Raw genomic sequence first — 24,811 nt, 5'->3', positions numbered from 1 at the left:
CATTGCCTTATGTTTTGCGTGTGTGCGTATGTGTGTGTTACGTGCGTGGCCATTAGCTTGAACGAGATTATGTGCGCTACTCATCTTGATCACTAATCTTTCTTTCTGTCTGTCTTCCTTCCTTCCTTCCTTCCTTCCTTCCTTCCTTCCTTCCTTCCTTCCTTCCTTCCTTCCTTCCTTCCTTCCTTCCTTCCTTCCTTCCTTCCTTCCTTCCTTCCTTCCTTAATTCATTCATTACTGGTTTTAAACACAGCATGGAAACATGCCAAAAGCATCGACGTCTCGAGGATCGCTTCAGGCTCGCCGTCCAGGCCATGCGTTATCAGGCGGGAGCCGTGATACCGGTCTCGGTTTGTGGCTCGTGCATTTCTTTTTATTATTATTATAAGCGCCTGCCTGGGGGTAGACGCCAGGGTGTCCTGCTCCAAGTGAAGCCAGCTTTATTGCGTTCCGTCGCACTGCCGGCGGAGCGAGGGAGGTCGCGAAAGCCCAAACTGGTTTACACAATCGGCGTCTCTGCGCGAGTCGCAACAACCAGACGACGGACAGATCGGTTCGCCTCGCGGGTAGCGTAACAGCTCACGAGCGCCCGACTGACACACACACACGCGAGCAGGCGCCACCGAGACCCGACTCCAGTAGGAGGCCAGCCGCCGACGCGTGCACGGGCTCTGCTCTCTCTCGCTCCGCCACTGGCGCTGCGTCCGTCCGCCCGTCCTTTTATTTCTGTACTCCCTTGTTTAGGGCTTGCGTACGACTTCCCGGAGCAGACGCGGCTCGAACCATGACCTCCGCTTCGGGGCTGAAGCTCCTGCTGGTCATCGCTCCAGTCCTACTGGCCTACGCTTTCATAACGTACATCGAAGTCCGTCTGCCACTTCCGGTGAGTTTCGCCTGCTTGTTTGGGAAATGAAGGCCGAGCTTTCTTAGGCGCCGGCTCCGACAAACACAACGATGGGCAATAGGGCGTTACTTAAGCTGGAACGTCGCGTTGTGACGTCACAGTGTTTGCATCCTGTGCTTTACTGTTAATACCTTCGTGCGTATACGTTGTAATATTTTCATTAGGGTACTTTTATGTTAAGCTTATGTTAGGTTTTTACGTGAGGATGCAGAGTAACGAACTCGGCGATGACCACTTGGCGTACCATCATAATGAGGACCCTACTGCTTAAACAACGTCCATAAACTTTGGTCTTACGTGTATGCGTGTTTTTTTTTCTTGTTCCCTTTCTTGCCGGCAGGGACGAGCCAGACCTGCTAAGCTTGTTTTCTTCATTCTCGGCTGATACAAATCGCAGATGCAGCAGTAACGCGAGACTTCAGTGGTAGGGAGCAAAATTTACATAGTGCTTGCGACTGCCGCTCGTCACAGGGAGAGATCCGCAGGGCAGATCCGTTTGCAGAGTCTGTGGAACTGAGCAAAAAATAATAGCAAGAGAATAATAGAGGCAGCCGCGAGCGAGCTCTGAAAGGACGTTACCCATTCCGCTGAAGCTGCATATAGGTAACAAAGTAGGCCTGCACTGGCGTGGAGTGCAAAGGTTAACTGGATGCACAGAGTGAGATCTTCCTTCAGTTGTTTTCTTGCCAGATTAGAGCGAAGAGTGAAAATAATACCTTGAGAAGATGTCGCTCCTGAGTGGATCGCAGCTCTTAAACAATATTTTGGCATCAATGGAAGGAGCAGTGACATGGGACTTCTGGTTAATGAGTGCACTAAATCGCGGTGTTTTGTATTCAGTCATTTTTTAATCCATTTTTTAAACACCTCACGGAGTGAAAACATGTCCAACATTCTAGGACAAAAATTTTGAAAACTGGAAAATTGTAATATACACTTATGGAAATATTGGAGGTAATGGTCCATACTTCTGATGTGTTGCAAAATCTTTCTTTTAAAATTTTTTCATCGCTCGCATGGAGCAGTTAAGACGGTCATAGAAAACCAATGGTGAACGGTTTTGACGACAGCAAAAACGTTAATAGAAAAAAAATGCAAGATTGCCGTAGGGTGATCTGCGGATATATTGATTGTTATAGTGAAATCTTACATTATATGAAAAAATTGCTTTTATAAACGGTTTCCCACTCAAAATGCTTTTGTCCAGAATTGTTGGGTAGGCATGTCTATTCCCCTCTTTTCCTTGTTCACCATCTTTTATACCAGGCGATATTATTCACTCCATTTCAAGCCAACTTTATGATGCATCTTTTCCGAGATAAAAAGTGTCCAAAGTTTGCCCCAGTTACCTGTTAATCGCACAATTTCAGTCATTTGTTACGCGAACCTGAGTGTCGGTTATCTTTTTGTGGTTAGCGCTTGGGCCCAACCTAGTAAATCGTTCAAGGACTCAGGCGAATTTTTCGCCCAGTTTTCTTGCGTATATCTATATATACAAAATAAAAAAAAGGAAAAATTGTTTACCTGCATCTGAAACGACATTCCCTACCACGGCCTTGCCTGTATTTCCTGTTGCCGGCCGAGTGCCCCACATTGCCACATAGTGGGGCAAAGCGGTTCTCTGTCGACCCTGCCGCTGCCCGCTAACCAGTTGCATGCTTCCGTCGTCGTCCCGATTCAGCGTCAGGGCGCAATTACCGTAATCGCCCCCCTAGGAATGCCAGCCGCTGCGGCCTCTCCTCACCGTTTACGCACTGAGAGTGGTGGAAAGTGTCGGTCTTTGGAGGGAATACTAAGTATCGGAGAAATTCTGTTTCGGCAATCAGGATTGCAACGAGTAGGATTCTCGACGAAGGTCCCCTCCTTCTGTCCAGGGACGCTCGTCAGTACGGCTTCGTGCGACTAGAGGTTCATACCCAGCAATTCTGGACAAAAGCATTTTTGAGCGGGAAACCGTTTATGAACGCAATTTTTTCATATAGTGTACTATTTCACTATAACGATCAATATATCCGCAGGCCACCCGATGGCAGTCCTGTATTCTTTTCTATTCACGTTTTTCTTATCATCAAAGCGTAACCAATTGCTTTTCTGTAGCAGTCTTAAGTGTTCGATGCGATCGCTGGAAACACGTTAAAAGCAATATTTTGCTACATATCAGAATAACGGACCACTGACTTAACAATTTTCATAACAGTGCCCTACAATTTTCCAGTTTTCAAAATTGTTGCTCCTCGCAGAGCCCTCTCAGTCTGTATCAGTCGCTAGCTCGAAGGCCGGCTTGTGGATTTGCATCGTAGTAAGCGTCACACCAGGATTAAGCGTCCTAATAAGGAGTTATCGTTATCTTTATCTAAAATAACGGGGGGGGGGGGGGACAAGACAGACTTTTTTTCATTGCCGCGCATACGCATTGTGTCTACGTGTCCTGCTGTGAAACCTGTAAGACGTCTGTCTTCACGAAGTTAACAAAACAAAAACTGAAAGAGTCTGAAAGAGATTTATAGCCGGCAAGTCGTTTAATTTATTATTTCACATATAGAGACTGAGAGGGCTCTGCGAGGCACAATAATATCGCAAGTGTCATAAGTGGGGATGCAGCATCGCATCATGTACGAATTGTAATAATAACAATTCAGGTCTGCTGACATAGTGATGTAGTGCTATAAAGGACAGCAATATTCTTTGTACTAAGCGGTATTGTCGTCCTTCCTTGTTTGCCCTCTTTACATCTCAGACAACAATTCAGGAAGGCTACACCATGTTGCAAATAGGCATGGGGAGCCCCCCCCCCCCCCCCCCCTTCCCCCACCCCCAACAAAAGATGCCAAGCCCAAGACGTGATTGGGCACAGTCTCACTCCAAATACGGACACATTTTGGCTTTTTTTACCGGCATATCGTTATCGTGACATTTATTTCACCACATATGCCATAAATAAATTGTTTGCTCCTTCGTTGTGAGTCGAGACTGAAGAAAGAAACATGCGGCAACCATGATGACAAGCGAGAAGACTGTGTTTTGATGCCGCGGACATGAAGACTATGTACACTGTGGAAATTACGTACATTCGAAGTGTCTGTCATAAACGTTCTGCCTTCTTTTAAACCATCTTACTCGCAACTGGCTTCTACGTTGCAGAAATCTCCAAGTGGGTGCGACCAGCTGCATGTAACTAGATCTTATAGTTCCATAATTTATGTGCGATGTCAGTGCACGTTAAAGATTCCCAGGAGGTCGAAACTATTCCGGAGCCCTCCACTACGGCACCTCTTTCTTCCTTTCTTCTTTCACTCTCTCCTTTATCCCTTCTCTTGCGGCGTGGTTCAGGTGTCCAACGACATACGAGACAGATACTGCGCCATTTCCTTTCTCCAAAAACCTATTTTATATTATATAATGAAGTAACGCACATCTCTCAATTCTCGCAGTCTGAATGCCAACGCCGAACTCTACTCGAAACGTTCTGGAGGCATGTGTACGCATCTTTTGTTTCCAGCTGACAAACACGTCAGCGACTGCTCACTTTGGCGCCCTGAGCTAAAGGGTCCATCGTCGCTTTGATGTCTCTGCTTTCTTTACCGAATAAGCTTTCTCGCTGGGACTACAAAACGCGGCGTATCCTGCGCGCAGGGCAAGCGTGCTCCTCCGGGATCCCCGTGGCCTCAGCCCCGGCGCTGGCAGTCGTGGCCGCTGCAGAGGAGCCTGGACCCGGACACGTTCGCCCTCAGCTCTGCCGCCGCAGAGTCGTGCGATGTGGTGGCCAAGGCGCTGTCCCGGTACCGCAAGCTCGCCTTCCTCGGGGACTCCACCCGGAGGGGAGGAGGAGGAGGAGAAAGCGAGAGGGGCTTCTCGGCGGTCGTCGACCACGGACTCCTGCCCGCGCTCAGGGTGGAGGTGGCCCAGTACCAGGGAGAGCAGCACTGCGGGTATCCACAACACAAGGACGACGAGAGCTGTGAGTCATGCAGGGGGGAAGCGACTTGTCGAACAAACACAAAGCGGCGAAGCTTGGTCGAAATTTTTGTTTGCGAACGCGATTTGCCTTCCTCGCTGCTCGAATGTAACACAGCTGGATCATTGGTTTTGTGCGTCGTGATAAGGAGTCGCAGGGACGGCGTTGTGTCTATTTGTGGTGGGAACACGCTTCTTCCAGTACTGGGGGTGCATGTGCCGTTCACATGTGTAGTTCGTTAGGGTTATTTACACATAATTAGGGCGGCCGAGTGTTTCTTCCTTATCAGGGAGCGTAAGCAAAACTGATGCATTCTGTATTGCGATCCAGTGGTTATAGACTAGCTGCATTTAGTTAACTGTGCTTAGTGTGTTGTGCCAGAAGTGGTTGATGCGTTGACCTTGTTGGCGAGGTACGTGTTGCGTTGATGTGTTGCCTTGCAGTTGTGGTGAACGAATAATGCGCACCTTTCAAGGATCACGCTTCAGTACAAGCCCATTCACACTCTGGTATAGGAACTGCGGAGAAATACAGGGAGGTATTTTTTTTTCATTACTGCGCAGTCTACCCTTGGCAACGTAATTTACTATAACGCAATAGAAATCTGAGAGTCTATGCGCACTTAATCAGAAATGACTATAGCTAAATATTTACAGGACCACAAGACAGATAAACTAGAATACCAACCCAAAATAATAATGTGTATTCGCTCGCACTGTGTACATTAGGGTTGTCTAGTTACTTGCCGTACATAATGTAATTACATGTTTGCCTTGAGGTAGGCCGATAGCAAAAAAAAGCAAGACAGACATGGTCACTTTAAATACTCTCAAGAAGCGCATCTGTTGCTTTAAAGAGATCACGGCAGCTGAACAGATCTCATCTCTCTCGCTAATATGATGCGCCAATGTCACCTAGTCGATCTCTTTTAAGCCAAGAGCCTTTTAGCTTTCCCCTTGGCTTTGTTCTCATTGCATTGTTTTTCAGTACCGGCGAGTATATCGGTATTGCAGCATTATCTGAAAGCGACAGATATTTCTCATAAGCACTTCTACATGACGTTGTTGTTGCAAACCTGAGTAACAGTGCCATTTTTTTTTGTTGAAGACACCCTCAACATACCTGAACAAGGCGACGCTATGCTAACATCAAGAACTGTGTGGGGAGCACTCCGAGGTGAGCGGTCTAATTAATTAAAATGCTAAGAATATGATCCGATAATTCGTTCACCAGAAGCTCTAGAAGCTGCGTGTATTGTCTTCTTTCAGGACTTGAAACCTTCAGCCAGCTTGTTCACCAAGATCCCGTTAGCAAGGCGGTAAGCGTTGCAAAAACTTTTTTAACCGTTAAACATCGGAAGAAGAAATTTGAGACTTAAATTCTTCTACCACATCTTCTATAATGAAACAGGAATTGATAACCGTAGCTACCCTTTGGAGTCAACTTACGTCTCGACTCGGCACGACCACTTCAAGAAGGTGCGCGAATACAATTCTAATACAAACAGTTTTTCTAAATCAGTCTTTCCACAAACTGTGAAAGACTAGAACTTGTTGCCGGAAGAGTGTGTTTCAGTGTTTGATAATCGCGATTTTTATTGTCGTCTGTATTTCTGAGAATCTACTCCTGTCTTACTATTGTTCAAGCTTTCTGTTACCTTTAATAATGTTCACTGATTGTTTTGTTTTACTTTGGTGTTAACTTCGCTTAATGTTTTTGTTGCTTTTTCTGTGTAAAGAACACGTTGTTTTCAAACTGTCTCCCCTGCTATAATGCCTTCGAGGCGACGCAGGCATTATGTAAATAAATAAATAAATAATGCATGAATTCTTATGCTTTTCAAGTGTTTGAAAGAATTCCCAATCAAAAAGCCGGACAATTTTCTGTCGCGCATCTTTCGCGCGACACAGAGTTGTGTCGCGCGGCAAGCGTTCTTGTCGTGCCTTGTGTGGTGCGACAGAGGCTCGTGTCGTGGGTTCTGTCGCGCGACAAAGGTGTCTGCGATGGGAACAGTCGGGACAAATTGAAGTGGGCCTGTGTTGATAGGATACTCGTTCCTAACCACAAATAGATCACTCTCACAGGAAACGGAGCTTTTATAAGCAAGAAAAAAAAACAGAACGAAATACAGGTGCCACTATCACCGGCCGATTTCAAGGGCAAACTTTACGTCGGAATCGCATTTTCGGCGCGGATACCAGGTCGAGGTTACATTCTTAAAGGCGAAAACGCCTATATCCATGGAGTAAAAATGGAGTAAGCTGTCTTGTAGTCACTCCCTTTTAGGGGCAGGGTAGGCTTCCCAAGTTATGGAGCAGATTTTGATCGCTAAATATATGCAATACTTACTCTTGACAAAGAAGGTATATTCCGACTGCAAAGCACAGTAACATGATGCAGTCAACAATGGGATGAGGCTTATAACGTGGCACCAGTGTTCTTAAAGCTAGCAAGCAGAGGAGGCTGATACGTCGGTTAAGATATTCGTAACTGCTTGAACTTGTAACTTGGTAACTGCTTGAAAGTGGTGGAAGTATACCGCAAGCTTGGGCAGCATACCCTGCGCATGCCCCGTAAAGTAAGTGCGCTAGAAAACAGCTTTCTCCATTTTTACACCTTCCGTGTTTAGAGTGTAGGCTACACTGCCACGAACTTGAAAACGATGGCAACCAGTTCATTTCTGCGTAGGTGTCACGTTTTCAATCGAGTGGCGGGAGAATTTTCGAATTCAATTTTTTTCAGCAATACATGCGTCGTTTGCTTCCGGAAGAAAATGTCAGCGTAGCCAAAAGGATCCGAATAATCAATATTTAATGAGAAAAATAGTTCAATGGAGTTGTGCTTGGTGTCCCGTCAAGTTCCGTTTGATAATTTTTGTCAATGACGTAATTACTGTCTGAGCAATAGGGCAGAAAAAAGCTAGTGGAATTGAACCGAAAATAACGATTACAATGAGCAGCGAATAGAAGCACGAAAATTAAATCAATAACTGGTAATTGCGAGAATAACTTTCTTAAACTGCAAGATAATAATAGTACACAACCGTGGCACGTTTAGCTTATACTTTATTGCTGTTGTTTCTGATGGATCTATTTATGTACCTTGTCTGTGTCAAGTACCTGGATACTGTGCCGGCTGCTTGAATAGTCAGCATTAGGGCTGTGAAGTTTAGTTCATAGCCACTAGATGAAAGAATTTCACACTCGATGAAATACATGCGAAAAAAAAAGGCCTCACTAGTGCTCTGCGATGAAGTGTTCTTTCAGTTTTAATTCTTTTCGCCGAATATTCAGACCATCCTAGCGATGCGTCTAATGTTTAACTGCTCACTGGCAAATTTTTGCTTTCCTGTGTGGAATAAGCACACGTTCTGACTGACTTAGTTTTTCTTTCTTTTCAGTATCTCGTCAACGTTAGCGTCATAGATGACATCCCTAGATTCGCATACAGGGGCCTGCTGCTCGATTCGTCGAGGCACTTTCAGCCAGTAAAGGTGCTCAAGCAGAACTTGGTGAGTCCGAGCGATAGGGATCAAACAAAGCGTATTAACGCGACAGTGTTAAGAAGCTCGTGTCGCAGAAAAGCCGGTGTCGTCGGCGTCTTTGGCCGTGAGCGAAAAATGGCGCATATCGATGGACACCCGAACCGCGCCGTAAGGTAAGGGATTTTCCTTCCCTTACGGCGCGGCACTTAAGTAACATTTGTTGCTGGGCTAGTTGGTGCATATTCTATGTACAAACGTTAGCGCAAAATAAGACACATTCACAAGAAAGGTGGACAAGACAACGCGCTGTCTTGTCCACCTTTCTTGTGAATGTGTCTTATTTTGCGCTAACGTTTGTACATAGAATTACGGCGCGGTACGGGTGTCCAGCGAGAATTGTGAGACAGGCGTCATTTCCTTTCCTTAAAACCAATTTTCATTTCAATTTCCTTCCCTTACGGCCCGGTTCAAGTTCCCACCGAGATATGTGAGACAGGCGTCCTTTCCTTTCCTTAAAAAAAATTATTTTCATTTTCCTTGCCTTACGGCGCGGTTCAGGTGTCCACCAAGATATGTTTCCTTTCATTAAATTGTCCGGGCATGAGGTCGCACCGAAGGACGATGGCGTTCCGTGGATTTTTTCGCAATGCTGCAACACGTTGTCGCGTCCTGCTCTTAAAGGCGAAGCTTAAGCGTCCTTCAAATTTTTTTATAGCGATATTTTACGAACTAATTGCTCTTTTGTTTCAGTAACCTACGTGGTAAGCCGGACGAGGAGGTTCCACAAATAATCTTATTGAGAGAGTGCCGCTCTCATTCTACAATAGAACTCCTCGTCATTAGAAATGGTTTTACCGGACCCTGTGCATGGTTTTAAATCGAGGCCATATGCAGAGTTTTATAGTATCCGCTCCGAGGGGCACATCTGCCATTCTGAGTCAGTTAATCGGTAGGCTTTATTCAAGTTGAAAGGGGGCGCTGTGGCAGCTACCAAAGCTCCAATCGAGATGGCGCTGGCCTGGGTGGTTGAAAACAAATTAAAATAAACAATTGGCAGAATTAACAAATTAACTCCATAGAGATGAGCAAGAGAAGACTGGAGTACTGGTGACGTAAGAGGATAACGGAGGAATTACACAAAGACTCACAGAAATAAAAGTAATATAGCTTAGAAAGTGAAATATAGCCTTGAGGGGGGAAAAGCAATAGTAGGATTAAAAGCAAAAAAAAAGGAAGTACAAAATTGATAAAGCAGCCACATTTATTTGCTAGGCAAGGTCGCAATCACCGTCGCCCCGACACAAGAGGGATGCCAAAAGTTATCTATAAATCTATGTGGTTCTAGCGGTTCCGGTTTCACGCAGGGTGCGAAGAGTTGGTGATGTTGGGCGCCTGGCTACCGCTTTGCATTCTTCATTTCTATGGAGCGAAGCAGAGTACCAATGAGTACAGCAGTGGCTCCGTTTAAACAACGAAGAAGTTATATAAATTGTAAATTTTAAGTTTTAACCCAAACCCGAAGCCAGTTCAGTACCATCAGAAACTTAAAGCGGAGGGTTCAAGGAGCCCGTAGAAGCGCGCATCCTTTTATGGACACGGTTGCATGTGTGACAATCTGGCTAGGGCTGTTGCAGCACGCCTTAGCCGTGCTTCGAAAAAAGGGTCGCGATCATTTTATAGCAATTACATATGTAAAGCATTTGTGGTTTATTTTGTGATCTTCCGTGGCTTCGTGCGTCCTGTGAAATGGATGACAGGCAAGGCCCTGCTAAGTTCCTGAAATAAGTTTTTTATCTCTTGTCTTCGTCTCCTGCTACCAGGATGCCATGGCATACAACAAATTCAACGTCTTCCACTGGCACCTGGTCGACGACCAGTCTTGGCCGCTGGAAATGGCGACGTATCCCAACCTGACGCAGGTACGCACACATGTCCAAGATGCTTGGACAAAAATTTTGAATTTGGAATAATGTAAGGTGTTGTCATGAAAACATTGAAGGAAATGGTCCATTCTTCTGATGAGTAGCAAAATATTTCTTTCAAAGTTTTTCCATCGCTCGCATCGAGAAGTTAAGACTGCCATAGAAAAACAATGGGGGAACGTTTATGACGGTAGCAAAAACATTGATAGCAAAAAATTGCAAGCCTGCCGACGGGAGATCTGCGCATATATTGATTATTATTGTGAAGCCTTACAATATATGGAAAAATTGCGTTCATAATGTGGTTCCCGTTCAAGAATGTTTTCGTCCAGAATTGTTGGTCATACACACGTTTTTGTTTATGAGGCGAAACCGTGTGTGTGTGTGTGTGTGTGTGTGTGTGTGTGTGTGTGTGTGTGTGTTTGTGTGTTTGTGTGTTTGTGTGTGTGTGTGTGTGTGTGTGTGTGTGTGTGTGTGTGTGTGTGTGTGTGTGTGTGTGTGTGTGTGTGTGTGTGTGTGTGTGTGTGTGTGTGTGTGTGTGTGTGTGTGTGTGTGTGAAAGTGCTTACAGGGATTGCTTTCCCGCTTGTCCGTGTCGAAGGGTATCAGCTATCCGAAAATGCGCGCCTCTCGCAAATAAAACAGTAGTGGACTATATTGACACACTTTCATTCTCCCATGTCAAAACCCAACTTGTGAAGCTTCTACGTGGGGCACTTTTAGTAGTAGTACAGAGCACGCCAGTGAGTTTGCTTTAGTAATCAAACCGTAAGCTTCACTAGTACTGAGCATATTTGTGCATGTATTTTACTTGCATGTGCGTGTTGCGCTATGATTTAGAAGTCTTCTCGCATTGGTTTGAATGATATCTCCCTATTAATCCGCCCAAGTCCACCTTGAACTGTACAGTAAAGTATATAAGTATCAGAATTACAGCAGCTAACTTTCGTATGCACAAATGCTGCATTTTTACCTGTAAGTGAAAATTCATTGTTCTGCCTTGTATTTTGCCTGCCATATTGCCTAGTCCCTATTTGAACTCAGCTTCGCTTCGGAATGAAAGGAAAATGATAAAGGCAAGGAGAAAAAAATTGGCGGTGGTTTAGCTCTGGTTAAACCTGCAGTGACGCGATAGCTACAGCTGGCCGAGTGGAACTTGGTCACGTGACCAACCACGTCACGAACACCGTGATCAGCCACGGCGCCGCGCCGCTGGCAGCTGATCCGCACCACGTGACCAACCACGCGACAGTGTGGCGGCGCAGCCACAGGGTGGCGCGCCGCCACAGGGTTGCGTGCCGCCACAGGGGGGCGCGCCGCCACAGGGTTGCGTGCCGCTACAGGGTGGCGCGCCGCCACAGGTGGGCGCACCGCCACAGGGTGGCACGCCGCCACAGGGTTGCGCGCCGCCACAGGGTGGCGCGCCGCTACAGTGTTGCGTGCCGCCACAAGGTTGCGCGCCGCCACAGGGTGGCACGTCGCCACAGTGTTGCGTGCCACCGCAAGGTTGCGCGCCGCCACAATTTTGCGTGTCGCGACAAGGTTGCGCGCCGCCACAGGGTGGCGCGCCTCTACAAGGTTGCGTGAGGCCACAATGCGGCGCGCCGCCACGCTGAAGGCTCGAAATGCTACCGTAATGTAGCTATCGCTACAAAATAAAAAGATCTAAAAAAGCAGATAAAAAGCAGCTTTGTTTTGGCGTAAAACTTCCAGTCATGAAACCGCTCTATAAAGCTCTAAAACTCGGAATACGTTGGTGGAAAGGTTGTAGTTGAGGCTGTTTTCTGTCATGCCCCTGAGTGCGGTTGCTTTTCGCCCAGAAGGACATAAATGGTTGTGACCACGAATCACTGTTATCGACGTCGTCAAGCGTAAGAACACGCGCGCTCGGTTTAGCGTAGGTTGTGGGTTTGTACATAACCATGCAAGCAAAAGACTGTCGCTGGCGTCGTTTCGGCATTCAGTGAAATCGCTCTGAAGCCGACTTGCTGAGCCAGTCTTGTTCGACAAGTACATCATGTAAGCTTAATTGGAAGACAAGCCTGGCTACAGATCTGCACGCAGTATTTCGTTGTCTGTATTCAAATTAATTCAGCATGGTGTCCGAAAGGTTTGCTTTATAGCACCGAGCTTTGGTTGACACCATTTTCACCAAAGGCGCCACTAAAGGTACACCAACAGAGTGAGTGCAAGTGGGAATGCTCATAAGTCTTGCTGTGTGTGAACCAAAATGTATAAACACAATACTTCCGAAGCCTAGCGATGATCCGCTTTGTAGAGCTCTGTGCGGTGCTCTTTGCGTCCTACCGGTGGAGAGCAAGAGTAAACCGTTCCGTTTACTCTGGTCCTCACAGAGCGCCTACTCCCCGAGGCTCGTGTACAGCCTGAAGGACGTGCAGGACATCATCGAGTACGCCCGCCTGCGTGGCATCCGCGTCATCCCGGAGATAGACACGCCGGGACATACGCAGGCCCTGGGAAAGATTTTCCCCGGTAAGAGTGTGGTCTATAAGAAATGTTTAGTGTCCACGTTTAATCACATATCATTCAGTTTCTCAGCTGCCTGTTTTTAGACAAAGTTTATTTTCCTGGCGACCATGTGCCAGCGAAACGTTGCGCGGCAGCATGTCTCCACTGCGCTGCGCACCGAATGAAAGCGAAAAATAGCTTTTCAGCGCCCAGTCCCCGTTTTGGCGCGAATTTCAAATCGACAATATTTACTTCAGTAACGATGAAATTTGGGCTTGTTGGTTCATACTTCTGACCAGTAGCCCAACAAGACAAGGGAATGGTGAACGAGTAGACACACACACCGCCAACTTCCAACAACGTGTTGGAAGTTGTTCACCGGTCCCTTGTCTATTTTTCGCTACTGGCCAGAACAGCATTTACGCTTACGCTGACGGCCTCAGCAGCATCGTCATCGCTTCTCACCAATATCTTCTTGTCTGTTTGAGGTCATGGATTGGGGGAAAATATTTCCAGCATCGCGACCGGGAACAGTCTTCTCTACTATACTAAGCAGTGGTCTATATACTGTCATAGACTGTTCCAACCTCACCGTCGGTGAGAAATTCTGGTATCGAGAATTAGGGGAGCGTATCTAAAATGTTTTGTGGCAACGTTGGAAGGTAGGCAAGAAAGCGCACGGAGACATCGGCAAGAATACTGTGCGTTGGGCCAACTTGCGTGCTCACAACCGAAGAAAGTACCTTCGCGCCGGCGACGCCATTATGGGTTAGAATTACCGGATTTACCGCGGCTGTAGGTCAAGCTCTATTTAAGCAGTAGAACTTGAAGACTCCATCGTTGACGACTGCAAAGAACGTCATACAAATGCCTGCTTGCGGTCGCGATCCTTCGCGAATGGTATAGTCACGCCTATAGTGAACACACGCAAGATATCTTACCTGATGTGGCGCACAAAAACGAGTGAGGCAGTGCATCGGAAGCAGTAAAAAAAGGTCATGGATTCAGAAAGTAAACATTAAGCTTCGCAGAATTACCGCTGGTTTCAGTGAGCAGAGACCCGATGCTTAGAGCGAAACAAATAAAATGCACAGGGGATCATATGATTTGATGCGACAAATCTGCTTTGGCAGTGCTGGTGGTACGTTTCGCTTCTATGCTGATCGCCTTCCTATGTCGTCTTTGGATTTGATTTTTCTGTGGGCTTCTGGCGGTTAGAACCTTCTGGAGCTTTATTCTGGCGGGTGGATGTAATTAAGTGAGTGATGGGTGGACGCTCGTGTGGGAGAGATGCATTTTTACCGGTGGGTGGCCTGAGTTGCATCCACTGTAAAGGGTCCCGATCCGCTCCGGTCCCCTAGAGGCACAGGTGTGTGGAAACTATGCATCCACACAGACAATGGTGTTTTCGCCGAAAGAGGACTATACCGATATAATGCAGTAAAAACAAACTGGCCGAAGAAAGACAGAAGGAAAGAAAACGTTGGCATCCATTAGCGCGCGTTTATGTATGGCTTCAGAAGGACCTCATGCACCATTTCCGAGCGGTCAAGTTGTCGCCGGCTGCCTGTCGCTCCGCCAGGGACGACTTCATACTCGCGTTCACCAAGGTGTCGAAGTACTTTGTACGGATACGGCGTTTCCCCCGGTCACGGCTATGTCGTGTCATCGAACTGCCTTACAGACACGACGTCGTGGCCTTGGTTGATTCCGTCGCCGTGGCGTTGTCCAGCCTGGGCTGGTTCGTGTCGCCGTTGAGTTGATCTTGGTGCGTGATGTGATATCCGTGACAAGCACATGCTTCAGCGAATATTCGTGATGCTCATAAGTCGCGTCTGTCGAGGATATCCGCAGTTTTGCCGGAAAACAACCCCGTCTCTTTTGGCTGCTTAATTATTTATGTTTCTCCTACGAGGGCGTGGATACCTTCCTTGTGCATGGCCGTTACATAGATGCGGTGTGGCGACGCGGAACGGGGGCTTGAGGGGTGCAGGGCGAATCGGCGCGTATTCCACTTCCCGTTAGTAGACCTCAATTTCACCCGGTTGCTGGCAGAACCGTCGCCTCGCAGCGCCGATGCATGAACCACGCCCTTATTAAGTTGGTCTGTAGACAGTCTGTAGACTTCTTATAGACTCTACTGCCTTCCTATAGATATTTCTTTTTGTCTATTAATAATCTATAGACTGTCTATAGACAAAAGATTACTAAAAGTGTATGGCCATAACTCTATAGACTGTCTATAGGATTTCTACTGCTTATAGACTGTTCTTTAGGGTTCGTCTATAGAGAGTCTATAGACTTTATAAACAGGCGTATATAGACAGTCTATAGACTGTCTAAAAACTTTTGTAAGGGCGGCTTCTTCGCCTGCACATATGATGTCGGCGAACGTGGCCACTTCCACCGGCGGCCTGTGGTCAAGCCATGAAAATATCTCTCCGTGAGATATATGAAAATATATCTCCGTGAGATCGCTGGGCTAAAAGTCACATTACGAACGAAAGCACAGACTATAGGAGGTAGCAGTTCTCTGCATAATCCGTAATCAAAGCAGAAAGCTGCGACATCCGTGGGGCGTCTTCTTATGTCTGCGCTTCAGCACGGTCGTCTCCCATAGTGTAACGCCAGTTTCGTGAGTTGCGCTTTAACAGTCTCCTGTACTTTCGCTAACTTAATAATAAGTTATTCTATCCGACTTATTATCCGACACGCCGCAACTGCGAACCAGCGTTTCGCTGCAGTGGCTGAGAGGCAGTGTCGTCCGCGTCCTGAGCCCGCGAGTTAGATTCCGGCCGCGGACATTGCACTGCGATGGATGCACAAACCCCTGAGTACTAAGGTGATTATGCTCCTTGAGTTAAAACCCCAGGTTGCCGAAATTAATCCGGAGCCCCCCATTACGGCGTGCCGCATCGCTCACGGCCTTGTTTCGGGGCCTCAAACTGATAGATGGATGCAAATAAATAAATAAATAAATAAATAAATAAATAAATATTTCTTAGCAGCTTAGCCGCCATGGTGGCTTAGTGGTTATGTTATGGCGCTCGGCTGCTGACCCGAAAGACGCGGGTTCGATCCCGGGCGCGGCGGTCGAATTTAGATGGAGGAGAAATTCTAGAGACCCGTGTACTGTGCGATGTGAGCGCACGTTAAGGAACCCCAGATGGTTGAAATTTCCGGAGCCCTTCACTACGGGGTCCCTCATAGCCTGAGTCGCTTTGGGACGTTAAACCCCCATATACCATAAACCAATCTTATCAGCATTTCCTACACGGAGAGGGACAGCTAAAATGTAAGTTGCTGCAGTTCATTCATTGCCATCTAATTGCGCTGTATTACTTTAAATATTTGTGTGTAATCAGAAACAAGACTGACTGTGCAAGAATCACTTCCCAGCTGGTGCGCCAGTCAGCATCAAGTTTTCAAGGAATGCGTAAATTTCATCAAATGTATGTGTTTAGCACAAAACTGTGACATACATGCAGCAAATAGAGGCACCCAGCAACAGTGAATTTGTGTTTGAAAGGACGAAAACTGTGACATTCATGCAGCAGACAGAGGCACACAGCGATGGTGAACATGTCTTTCAAAGGGTGATATTGTATATGAACACGGGGACAGCATAACCACTAATTAAACAGCCGCTTCGGTCGCTTTTCACTCACTTAATGTCAATTTGTGTTGCCAGTTGGTTTGTCTCTGTTGCGTGCTAAGTGTCGCAATCTGGCGCATGTTTCAGATATCCTCACAGCATGTTATTTCAACGGCACACGTGGGAAACCTGACTATCCAAACCATGCCGCATTCGAGATGCTGAACCCGATGCAGGACTACACTTACGACGTGATGAGGGACATCTTTCGAGAAATCATCGAGACCTTCAAGGACAAGTACATTCACCTCGGCATGGACGAAGTCTACTACTCCTGCTGGTGCGTGGCAGACAGACAGTGCTCGAACTGATGTCAGTGCACGCACCTAGGCGAAGCTATCTGGGATCCGCAGTTGTGCTGTTACGTACTGTATTAATAATAATTGGTTTATGGGGAAAGGAAATGGCGCAGTATCTGTCTCACGTCATTCGGCGGACACCGGAACCGCGCCGTAAGGGAAGGGATAAAGGAGGGACTGAAAGAAGAAAGGAAGAGGTGCCGTAGTGGAGGGCTCCGGAATAATTTCGACCACTTGGGGATGTTTAACGTGCGCTGACATCGCACAGCACACGGGTGCCTTAGCGTTTCGCCTCCATAAAAACGCAGCCGCCGCGGTCGGGTTCGAACCCGGGAACTCCGGATCAGTAGTCGAGCGCCCTAATTTTAATTTTTGCGGAAACATAGCCTCTCATAAAACCGACAATTGAGATAGTTTTGTTCATCTCGTTGCGACTTGACCAGCCTCGGGCAATCTGAATGTTAGTGAACAAAAGAAAATGGCATGGTGGTCAAGAGCTAACCACAAAATTACGTTTTTTTTTCTAGATATGAATGAATTCCCACGCTTTAAAGCTTTGCCCAACCTACGAGGGACGCTTCTCTGAAAGCCTGTGAATTAAATTCACGAATTGAATTCACAACACCATGCGTTTCTTCAGCGCTCGTCGCAGTACTGCCTCCATGCACAAATATCTTTACATTCCACATCCACCAAAATGCGGCCACCGGGGTTGGGTATCTAACCTGTGGCCTCCTGCGCAGCAGCACAATGCCATCCGCGGCAACCAAACACGGCGGTTACTACTCTTCCTATATTAGTAGCACTTACACTAGAGCGCGTTCACTATAGACCTGGCAGGAACGCCGAGTTTAACATGCTTTTAATATTTCAGGTTATAATGTATGCTTGTGGTCTATACGTCCGTATACAGTCGACGTCAAACTTGTTTAGAGCGCTCGAGTGGTGTAGTGCCCTGAAAACAAAGCGGTACACTACCACTGCTGCTGGGTCCTAAAAGGCAAAGCTAGCACGAAAGTAGAGCTTGCAGATATGTATAAATCAGGTGGGAACGACCGCGTGACCCCAAATTTATAAGGTGCTGTTTCGATTCACTTTCATTTTCTTCCGCACACTGCTGTAGCGCTCAGCACAAGTACATGTGACGCTCACTAATGTATACATATATTACTTGCGGAGCTATTCAGAAAATGACATCACTTGCGAACGCCTTGCTATGCTATCTAGTTGGAAAATGTTCCCCATCCACCGTTCCATTCGTACAGAGGAACTGCCGGAATGCAGTGGTTTTTTCCGAAAATCAAGGCACAGGCCATAGAATTGGGTGGACGGCACCAGTGTGTCGTGTATGTCTTTGGCCTCCAGCGGAGAGCGGCATGTTTGGTTATGATGCGGGCGAGAGTCGTTGCTGAAGTTCATTCGCTTTGCTGCGCAGGGAATCGAGTCCTGAGATTGCCGAGTTCATGCAGCAGCAGGGCTTCGATGCCGTGAACCAAGTGGAACAGTACTACGTCAAGCGAACGCTGGCCAACGTCCAGGAGCTGGGAGCCAAGTACATGATCTGGCAGGACCCCATCGACAACGATGTAAACGTACGTGTAGTGGACCATTTTGGGCCTTTAATTATACTATAGCGGCTTTGAATATACAGCAATTATTGCTTCATTAAGTGCCAGTACCTCTAGTATTCATAGCATCTATTGAAACACCTTTAGTAGTCTGTTTCTTTTTTTTCTTGTTTTCAACATGCTGGTACTTTCCGAACGAAAACTACTCTTGGGCAGTGGATATTAGACCGACACAAATCAGACACAGAATGTAGATATAAACAGCGTGTGAGACCACTAAATTATGGTAATAAAGCCTCACACATGAAACAAATAGTAATGACAGAAATTAGAGATTAAAGTTCATGTTCCACAGCGTGGGCCAATTAGGGTGAAAGACTTGTGCTTGACCTCTGGCACAGGTAACAGTGAATGATATTCAGTTAATCTGCGGAGGTTGAGTTAAACTGCTGAATTTCACTTAGGAAGAGTGCCATCGATGATGTAGCACCGGCCTTGTGCTTTGTGCAGGCGGCAAACGACACCTTGGTCGGCGTGTGGAAAGACACCTCATTGGACACCAAGATGGGACGCTGGCAGGACTACATCAAGCCGATCGCCCGCAAGGGGTACCAGATGGTGCTGTCGGCTTGCTGGTACCTGAACTACATCAGCTATGGCCAGGACTGGAAGAAGTTCTATCAGTGCGACCCGCGTGGCTTTGATGGTGCGTGCGCTAAGGAAATTCCCAGTATGCATGATGCAGTGAACTGTGGCAGTCCATCACCATAACCTACTCTAAACACTAATACGCCTATGTGGGAGTAAAAAAAGGGAGTAAACTTTCCTCTTGCGCACACCCCTTTTATAAAAGGGAGTGCACTAGTGGACAGTTTTACACCCTTCTTACTCCTTTCCGGTTAGAGTGCAGGTTCCTATAGCCCACACTGTTAACAGTAATACGCCAATAAGGGAGTAAAAAGGGAGTGAACTATCATCTCATGCACTCCCTTTTATAAAAGGGAGATCGCCAGGGGACAGCTTATTCCCTTTATACTCCTTTCTGTTTAGAGTGTATACTTCTTTCGGCTAAGATTATCTGAAAAGGGGCACCTGAAGAAATCGTTGTTCCCGATGTGCGCATACGATGGGTGACGTTGTTCATTAGATTATGGTCGCTAACGTCTCTACTGTCCTTGATGCATGCGCAGTGACGAAGGATGGCTTTGGCTAGCTCGTGCGATTCAAGTGCAACCTGAACAAGTCGTGGGACCTTTCACCGTAGGCCACTGATGTAGTTTAGCATGATAAATTAGTGCCTTTATAGAACAATGTCGCCTACAGGTTAATCTCCAGATATTATAATGTTTGGGCTACGCCTGACGCTCTGCCACTTAAATATGTAATATTTAAGGTGCTACCCGCTATGCAGTTCGCATCCAGTGGAGGTGGTATCGGTGGCGTTAGAACAGCAATGGCTATGTAGCTAACACACTGTGTTGTTTTACAAACTATAAGCTTTTTTCTCACTGTACCGATTTACTCAAGTTTCGTCTTGCAGTGCAGCTAGTGCCCGGGTAAACCTGTTTACCGCGTGATTAGCACCAATGAAACAGATAACGGCCCAAAGGACAGCACGCGTAGAATCCCCGGTAACGTTTTCTTCTGGACTGTGTAGAATTTACTGGCGATCACTGCTTGAACAGTGTGTACGCTTTTTCTAAAGGGCAGTTGCCTCAAGAATGCCCAGAGAGAAACAGCAGTTTCGACACTAGCTCGGTGACTGTTTGAATAACGCGCTCGGTGAAATGGTAACTTTCAAAAGCCCTGCATTTGCATACCGCTTGCATACTTAATCATACACCTGAATGCAGAGCCAATTTAATCTCCGGAGTTCTCCATGCGTTGACAGGCACCGAGGCAGAGAAGGACCTTGTCGTCGGCGGAGAGGCCTGCATGTGGGGCGAATACGTTGACGGCACCAACCTCATTCCCCGTCTGTGGTAAGCACGCTCAACAAGTTTTGCAAACTCTGCTCTGGGTGCTGCAGTTTATACGCTAGCTGCGAGATTTTGTCCCTGCGTCATGTGCGGAGTTTGTAGGCAATGCACAGTCACGGACAAGCTAACCATAAATGACAAAGCGACGATTGAAAACCAAATATAACTTTGAACAAATGGAGCAATACATCGAGGTGAGCGCCGGCGTGGGAGTGTTGCCTATGCATCCTATCGTACGGAGCGACCCTGCACTGATAAAGCACATGAAGTGCATTTTAAAAACTAAGCGACGGAAGCAAAACTTAATAAAAAAATTGCAATAGTGGAAAGCGCGCAGGGACTGATAGGAGAGACACAACAAGGCGCAACAAAACGACGCCCCTCCGCTCCCCTTGTACTGGCTATTCTAATGGTGGTAGTGTTTTTTTTAATTAAAATAATAGCAAAAAGGAAGGAAAAGATTTTTGCTAGCCCCGGCATCTGCCATCGATACTGAAGCACCTGAGCTGGGGCAGCGGAAATAAAGGACAGCAGGCAGAATGAAGAAACGAAATGAAAGAGGTGAGGGGACAGGAAGAGAGGATAGGGGGAGAAGTAATATGTACAAATTATGTACACAGTAAGAAATGTGTCCAGGTTGTGCGCGTGATTAGTTCATTTTAGAGGAATTAAAACACACGCGCACAGCACTGTGTTGTCTACAACTGGAGTGGGGCGTCCAGTTATTAATCGTTCAAGGTAGAACTCGCGGAGCGTTCGGTCACTGCGTGTAACTACCTGACGGAGAACAAACGGGACGTCAAGCCCGTGTGTTCGAGGAATGCACAGAGGCTCGCCAAGGTTCGCTCACGAGTGCGCGCACTGCCCTGCGGCCACAGTAGCGTCTTGATGGAGTCTGGTAGTATGCCCTGCGCCCTGTAGGCCGCAAGCATATCGCGACGAGCATCGGCGAACGCGGCACAGTGAAGGAGCAGGTGTTCTAGTGTTTCCACTGCACCGCATCCGTCACACACATCACTCGTCGCGGTTCAGTGACGCTCCCGTCGTTCCCCGGGCCACACGCAGCCAATGCGCGCGCGGAGGATCATTACCGTTGTGACCGTGTAAGTGCGCGACAGCCGGTGATACTGTCGATGCGCTCACCTTCCGCAATACGTGGGTCGGGGTGCTACTTTCGGAGATGATCGTGGATGGCCGCACACACGTCCTCCAGCGCAAGGGGCAGATGAAACAGCTGTTCTTCGGAAGCCGGCGCCGGCCGACTTTGGACGCCGTCTTCGCGTGAGCAAAGGCGCGCTGTTACGATCGCTGGCAGGTAGTTGGTGTGCAGCGGTCGCGAGGTCGTCAGCTTCTTCGTTGCCGGCGATGCCGCAGTGACCGGGCACCCACTGTGCACGCACGTCACATCCTCTGTGCGCGAGGCGCTCGATGCGCGAGCGAATTTCCCGCACTAGTGGGGTACCGCGGCCGTTAGGTTGCAGGCGGCTGAGGGCGGCGCGGGAGTCGCTCAGCAGAGCACTCCTGGGCTATTCTAATTAAAGCGTGCTTGTTTGCACTTTCGTGCCGGTTTTTAACGCGACAGCGTTAACGAACTCGTGTCGCAGAAAAGCCGGTGTCGTCATGAGCGAAAAATGGCGAATCTCGGTGGACACCTGAATCGCGCCGCAAGGGAAGGGATTTTCATTTCCTTACGACGCGGTACGGGTGTCCAGCGCGAATTGTGAGACAGGCGTCATTTCCTTTCCTTAAAACCAATACATTTCAATTTCCTTCCCTTACGGCCCGGTTCGGGTGTCCGCCGAGATACGTGAGACAGGCGTCCTTTCCTTAAAAAAATATTTTCATTTTCCTTGCCTTACGGGGCGGTTCGGGTGTCCACCAAGATATGTTTCCTTTCCTTAAATTGTCTGGGCAAGGGGTCGCACCTGAGGACGATTGCGTTCCGTGGATTCCTTGGCAATGCTGCGACACGCTGTCACGTCCTGCTCTTAAAAGCGAAGCTTAAGCATCCTCGAAATTTTTATCTTGCTAATGGATCATGCCCCGTAGCGGCATGGGGCCACCGGTAGATTTTAGTTGTCGCTCCACCGTTCCAGGTCAACTTGTCCACGACTGTACCAAAGGTTAAAAGTAATGTCCGCGATTTTCTCTTCGTACGTGGTCTTCACTTTTGTGTGTGTCAAACGTATAGATACCTGTTATTGTCGTGAGGCACTCACACCGTGCGTCGCAGGCCCCGCGCCTCCGCCGTGGCCGAGCGCCTCTGGAGCAGCGCCGACGTCAACGACACGGACGACGCCGCTTTCAGGCTGGACCAGCAGCGCTGCCGGATGCTCAGGTCGGTTGATCTCCAAGACAGCGTCGTTTGACGCGTTTGAAAAACGTCCGCTCAAAGACATCGGAGTGGATAAGCTGAGTTATGAGGGCTTTGCTGCAGCGCCTGCGAAATTGTTCAGAGGAATGGCGTCAGCTTGCGTGAGGACGACCACACGGTAACGTTTATGTCGTACGATGGGGCACGTAGCCATAGCTTTCCCTTCATCAAGCGTGATTGCCTCTCTGACTTCTTCGGGGATATTTTTTGTGCCAAGTCTCCAAGACCTGTAAAGCTGCGAACAAAAACTCTACATTGATGAAATGCGAACAAGTGCCAACTAAAATCTTCGCCGCGTGTGGAGGGGTGCCGGCTCTATTTACAAAAGGCAGAGAGCGTCCGGACGTGCCGAATGGGTTACTATCTTCTTGAAAGGACAAACAAGCAAGCAAGCAAGCAAACAAACAGACAAACAAAAAACAAACAGTGGATTCAGCACTATGCTTTCACTTATTTCCTGCTGTGCATAACAGCGCGTTATACGCCGCTACGAACCACAAAAAGCAGCTCTACCGCACTGTACGTCGTTTTAAGCACTCCAGTGCAGGCTTAGGTTTTGTTTTAATTTTTTATGGCTTCTCTATAGTATGACGATGCAAACTGCTCGAAATTAATGTACTTTTGTGCAACATCCCCCGGGTTATAACTTAGGAGATCACAACAGAATAACGGCCTGAGGGGTGAGTTGGTGCATGATGAAATGAACGGCTGCGCAAATCAGGACACAGACAAGAAAGAGACACCACATGCGCACATGTGGTGTCTCTTTCTTGTATGTGTCCTGATTTGCGCAACCGTTTATTTCATAATAAGAAATCACATTTCGTCCTGAAAGGCAGCGATTAGTGAAAAAATTAGTATTGGAATATCTCTTAAGCAGAATGTGCACGGAAAAATTGATTCCGGTGGAGCCGTGTGCTTGTCCATATGCTCAGTGCTTTCTTGCATTTGCAGACTGAGCGCAGTTTAATTTTAGGCTCGCAATCTTGTATATACAACGTGCCCTCCGTTCCTTTTGAATCACTCCTTTTGTTCATCTCTGTTTTTTTTTTCGTACAGGCGTGGCATACCGACCCAGCCCATCTTGAACGGCTACTGCGGCGACTACGAATGGGACCTGGACACTCCGTACCACATCGACTGAACAGCTAGAACGGACATTACCAAGTGCCACCCAGGACATAATGAAACTCACTTACGACACATACTGCCAAAACTCATGCAATGCTTTAAGACATCGTCACGAATAAACTAGCGCGTCTTGAATGCACATCTTATTAGATGCGATTGCACCAAGTCCCAAAAACGTCCGTTTCACTGCGAAGTCACGCGGAATAATAACGGTGCAGGAAATGAAGGCAGTCAGGTGTAATATGTTATACGTCAGTCATTACAGCAGCATCATTCTTTACCCATTTTTTTAAATTCCTAACGCGGGCCACCTAGGTCACGTGACCTTGTGGCGTCATCGCAAGCTGCCCACCGGATTGTGGTCAAAATAACTACGGTGGCAGGTAGCAGTTAAATTAATGATTTGGTCGGTCGAAAAAGGTTGCATGGGAAGAGCAACCTGGGCCGCACAAGGCACACCGCTGGGAGCACCTGACATAGCAGGGCAGTGGCGCGTCGCTTAACCGCTGCACCACTGCGCCAATGGTGGTATGAGAACTCGCAGGGATCTATGAATGTTAAGTAGAGAATGACAAATTCCGCATATATGGGCATTAACCCATTAACGCTGTCGCGGCATGCCATTAAGGCGGAGCTTTTGTGTCCCATCCAATATTTTATTGTTATTTTAGTGGCAAAACTTCTGGAGCGTCAGGGTGGACACCACGAAAAAGAGATCGTATTGGTGTGCGAATATCGAAAATTTCGAACAGTGAGTCGAATATTTTCCTATTCTAATCGTGAAACGAACCGAGTAGTGCGCGCTCGAAACTACTAGAAACAGAACTAATATGTGTTCAAGTTTTCGATTACTTATTAAATATTTGGCACGAAGTTAGAATATTATTTAAAAATCGGCCCACTAAGACACCGTTCAGCATGATGCCGCGATCGATTTGCGTGAGACGGAGCGTTCAACTTCACGACGCGGTCCATTTTTGTGGCGGCTTGTGGGAACATGGTAGGGCTCAGACAGATTTAGCAAACCCTGCCTTGATGCCCAAACTCGGAGGCCATGGTCATACGCAGCTCT

The 24,811-nt window shown here is 47.4% G+C and overlaps 1 protein-coding gene across 1 annotated transcript; it reads left to right on the top strand.

The window, feature by feature from the left end:
* The first annotated feature begins 520 nt into the window (after positions 1-520).
* On the top strand, positions 521-23,874 carry LOC144120781 (beta-hexosaminidase subunit beta-like). The gene is made up of 13 exons (XM_077653484.1): positions 521-883; positions 4,538-4,862; positions 5,967-6,035; positions 6,128-6,177; positions 8,260-8,370; positions 10,164-10,262; positions 12,619-12,757; positions 16,476-16,668; positions 18,123-18,279; positions 18,766-18,961; positions 20,147-20,237; positions 22,468-22,572; positions 23,668-23,874. The coding sequence occupies exons 1-13, from the start codon at positions 785-787 to the stop codon at positions 23,750-23,752; spliced, it is 1,719 nt and encodes a 572-aa protein (XP_077509610.1). The 5' UTR covers positions 521-784; the 3' UTR covers positions 23,753-23,874.
* Positions 23,875-24,811: the final 937 nt, after the last annotated feature.

The sequence above is a fragment of the Amblyomma americanum genome, chromosome 2 (assembly GCF_052857255.1).
Source record: "Amblyomma americanum isolate KBUSLIRL-KWMA chromosome 2, ASM5285725v1, whole genome shotgun sequence".
Classification (NCBI taxonomy): Eukaryota; Metazoa; Arthropoda; class Arachnida; order Ixodida; family Ixodidae; genus Amblyomma; species Amblyomma americanum.
This window is presented reverse-complemented; position numbering and strand designations above follow the sequence as displayed.

Coding starts and splice junctions, on each gene's coding strand:
- LOC144120781 (XM_077653484.1), top strand. CDS start 785: ATGACCTCCGCTTCGGGGCTGAAGCTCCTGCTGGTCATCGCTCCAGTC. Junction 6,178..8,259: donor AAGATCCCGTTAGCAAGGCG/GTAAGCGTTGCA, acceptor CTTTCTTTTCAG/TATCTCGTCAACGTTAGCGT. Junction 18,962..20,146: donor CGACCCGCGTGGCTTTGATG/GTGCGTGCGCTA, acceptor ATGCGTTGACAG/GCACCGAGGCAGAGAAGGAC.